The sequence below is a fragment of the Plectropomus leopardus genome, unplaced genomic scaffold (assembly GCF_008729295.1).
Source record: "Plectropomus leopardus isolate mb unplaced genomic scaffold, YSFRI_Pleo_2.0 unplaced_scaffold12360, whole genome shotgun sequence".
Lineage (NCBI taxonomy): Eukaryota > Metazoa > Chordata > Actinopteri > Perciformes > Serranidae > Plectropomus > Plectropomus leopardus.
Window position 1 is genome coordinate 1 of NW_024613127.1, and position 3,567 is coordinate 3,567.

General features: G+C 38.6%; 1 protein-coding gene across 1 annotated transcript; it reads right to left on the reverse strand.

The window, feature by feature from the left end:
* Positions 1–1,415: 1,415 nt before the first annotated feature.
* LOC121963749 (sodium- and chloride-dependent creatine transporter 1-like) lies at positions 1,416–2,798 on the reverse strand. Its single transcript, XM_042514001.1, has 3 exons — positions 2,505–2,798; positions 1,774–1,876; positions 1,416–1,684 (listed from the first exon to the last, which is right to left on the reverse strand). Exons 1-3 carry the CDS (start codon positions 2,796–2,798, stop codon positions 1,542–1,544), a joined length of 540 nt encoding a protein of 179 aa, XP_042369935.1. The 3' UTR covers positions 1,416–1,541.
* Between the last annotated feature and the right edge of the window lie 769 nt (positions 2,799–3,567).

The window sequence follows — 3,567 nt, forward strand, 5'->3', positions numbered from 1 at the left end:
TATATTTATATTTTCTTCTGTAACATGATTTTAAATACAAAATTAACATAATCAGAAATATCTTTTTCTGGAAATTTTCTCCTATTTTGGATTATTTTCTACTAGTCCTCTATTCTTTTTTAAACTAATTTATTGGTAATTTTCTTGTTACCTTTTACTAATAACTTGCAATTTGTGGGACATTTCGCACCAAGTTGGCCATTGCCTTTTTGCCAGGTTTCAAAGAGGCAAACAGCTTGTGAAAGGCGTCTGAACGCAGCACAAGAAAACTAATGATGATCCAGGTTACAAAGAGTTAAGCAGCATTGTTTACGGCAACAAACGTGGTAAATAAATGTAGAATGAATAAAAAAAAACACACAAACATTTTGAAATATAAACTGCAACATTTAGCTGTCCGTGGAGTGTTTGACGGCTGCTACAATATCTACACTGACTGCCACATATTGAGTTTCCATCTTTTTTAGTATTTACAATGGGTGAAGTCTTGTTTCATTGTAGAGCTTTACGCAGTGCATTGATTTGCTCAACCTAACAATTCTTTCTCTGTTTATCAGTCAACAAATGAGACAAGAATTAGAGGTCCCTCTACTTTGTCAAAGTCTGTGTCCTGATTTCTTTAGACTTTTGGGAAGACTGCGCGGAGAATTGGTGGAGTGTCATGGAGTTGCCTTTATTAGGAAGTTTGCCTTTGTTTTTGCTTGGTCATATTAGCAAGATGAATGTACTTTCTGGGTTTTTGGATTTCAGTTACTGTGTTTTTCCCTCCTGTGTTCCTGTGTCACCTTAACCTATCTGAAAACCAACACTTAAATACAAACTAGCCTGATGAGGGGATGAAGTGCAGGTGGAGGAAAGGAGCAGAGAAACTCAGGTGAGGGGAATAAGGTGATGAGGCAGAGGAACTGGGAGACCTGGAGCTGATGGGCTGGGAGAAACTGAGGAGCAGGGAAGGACTAATGAGGCTGATGCAGGGCATGTGTGTAGATGTGAAAACAAGGAAAAAGGCAGCACAGGAACACAAGAGGGGAAGACGCAGTAAACTGCAACCACAAAACAAGAAAACAGTCTTCTCAATAATAGTCTGACCAACTGAAAACAGACTTACTAATGACGGCAACTTAAATGAGTGTTATACACGGGACCGGTCTTCCCGAAAGTCTAAAGAAATGTGGATACAGACAATAGTATATATGTTTCCATCAACCCTCAAATTGCGTAAACTGAAATTGTGAATATAAAATAAACCTAATAGAAACGTGTCAATTTTGACGCTCCCACATATAAGGGACTTGCCTTTCCTTTATCACTCGCATAACACGCCTAAATTGCCTTCAATTGGAAATAAGACATCACCAGAACGAGATGGCAGCTGCCGTATCCGGGATATCTTGCCAACTTTTTGTACAGTGGGAGTAAGCGATGATGTGTTATCCATCTTTGTATACAGTCTATTCTTGAAAAGGAGGTTACTTATTGATTACAACAATAAAAGCGGCATTTGAATTATATTGCTTCAAACATTCAAAAATACTGTATAATCAATCCTTAAGTGACAGGGATTGTTTTCCACCGTTACTTACCACACAGACAAAAGGTGTGATGTAGGACCAGCACCACTTCATGTAGGGTAGGGGCTGATAGCCAATCATACGAGCCACGTCATCCATGAAACGGTCTGCGCCTGATAGAAATGACATAAGGATGTTGTGATAATGTGTCAAATTGTGTGGTTTGTGTTGTTTGTATTGTAAATGATTGGTACTGCCTCACCATAGACCCATGCAATCACCACACACTCCCAGAAAGCCTGCCACAGCAGAGTGATGCCACTGGCAGAGTAGTAGTCAAACAGCTGGAAGACATACATCCCTCCCTGACAGGAACACAGAGAGAGCAGTCTGCATCAAGACCATCCTGTTAATACTTTATGTGTGACCTATTTCCAGCCTTGCCTCTACTGTTTAGGCTTGCATCCCAGTTCTTTCCTGGAAATGTTGTCTTGTGCCTAATTAAGAATTTGTTATACAAGTCATGCATTTTAAAGAAACATTAAAATAATTTTCTGCTACAGAGGAAAACAATCTCAAGTTCAGACGACAGGGTTCCTACACATCAAATATATAACAAACATAATTTCAGTGTCTTTAATAATGTGTTCAAGGACTGTTGGAAATGTGGAAACCCAACAATAATTTCTGTTTTTACAGTTTGTGGCTATGATAAGCAGATGTCCCAATTTTAAAAAAGAAGAAAAAAGGCATGTTTTCTTTCAAAATCAAAAACTTACAATGATTTTTACTAGTTCCATGTCTTTTCCAGGCCTGGAAAAAGTGATTGTTAAATTTCATGACTTGTCCACGCTCCATGACTGTAGGAACCCTCACGTGAAAGACTTTCATATTATTTCTGAATAGGATCATAACAGTTTGTTGTGTTCTAATCTCTCAGCCTCAGAATAAAACCAAATGAGGTCTAAAAACTTAAGGGAATCCTCACTGTACCTCTGTGACCATAGACATGTCGATCAGAAAGCAGATGACGCAGCAGATGGCTGCTACCACCTCTCGCCGCAGGGAGCCCAGGGCAGATTTAGGCGGTAGCATGTCCATGATTCCCGTTATCAAACCCTCTACCCCTACAAACTGGAAGAGAGAGTGCAGAGTGAATGAGAGAGAACAAAAGTGAGTGGGAGAGCAAGAGACAGAGGGACACAAAGGTAGGGAAGTGAAGTTTAATTTGCTACAAAATATACTTCTAACTCTGTGAACAAGACTCTGTGTTGTGCACAGAGACATCCAGTTGTTATCTTCTATTGTACAGTACTGTGCTAAAGATTAAGGCTACCATAAATTTGTTGCTTTAGCAAAGTTGCAATGAGGATATTTTTTTCTCAGTCTCTTTATTAAGATACCATCAAAGAATACAGAGAACAAGTACAATCCATTAAAACACAGAAGAGGTCTGAACAAAATTTGTTTCTTCAAACTGAAGTCAGTATTTAGTGTAACCTCACTTTACACGTAGCACCTCTTGAACTCTGTTGGGCAAGCTATCTTGCAGTTCTCTTAAATATTCTTCTGGAATACCAGAAAATTAGTAAATATCATATTTTCTGCTAAAGAAAGTTCAAAACATGCTAAGTGAAAATACTTGCAACATTAGCATGTTGAAGTTGTTTTGTTCCTGAAAGATTTACATTTATAATACTGTATACATATTTCCTGTATGTTCCGGTTGTATTTTGGTAAAGAGACCACTGATATATAAATATTTATGATTATTAAAACCTTGCTAAAATCCGAAAGCTAAAGGTGGCCTAAGACTTCTGCACAGTTCTGTAATATGGGCACGTCACCCTACAAAAATATTCAGGTGAGCATATCGGCTCAGACCCAGACATCCCTCCTCAGTCTCCCTATGCAAGAGTGTTTACATGTGTCTTTGCAGAAGCATATTTCAGCCTCCAGCTGAGAGGAAAACAGCTGTGCGGCTATTTTTACATTATTTTACTGGAAACGTCAACATGTGAATGGCTAATGTAGCAGGAATAAGAGAGAGATGCAT

Coding starts and splice junctions, on each gene's coding strand:
- LOC121963749 (XM_042514001.1), bottom strand. CDS start 2,798: ATGTCTCTGTGCACAACACAGAGTCTTGTTCACAGAGTTAGAAGTATA. Junction 1,877..2,504: donor ACATGTCTATGGTCACAGAG/GTACAGTGAGGA, acceptor TGTTCCTGTCAG/GGAGGGATGTATGTCTTCCA. Junction 1,685..1,773: donor GGTGATTGCATGGGTCTATG/GTGAGGCAGTAC, acceptor CATTTCTATCAG/GCGCAGACCGTTTCATGGAT.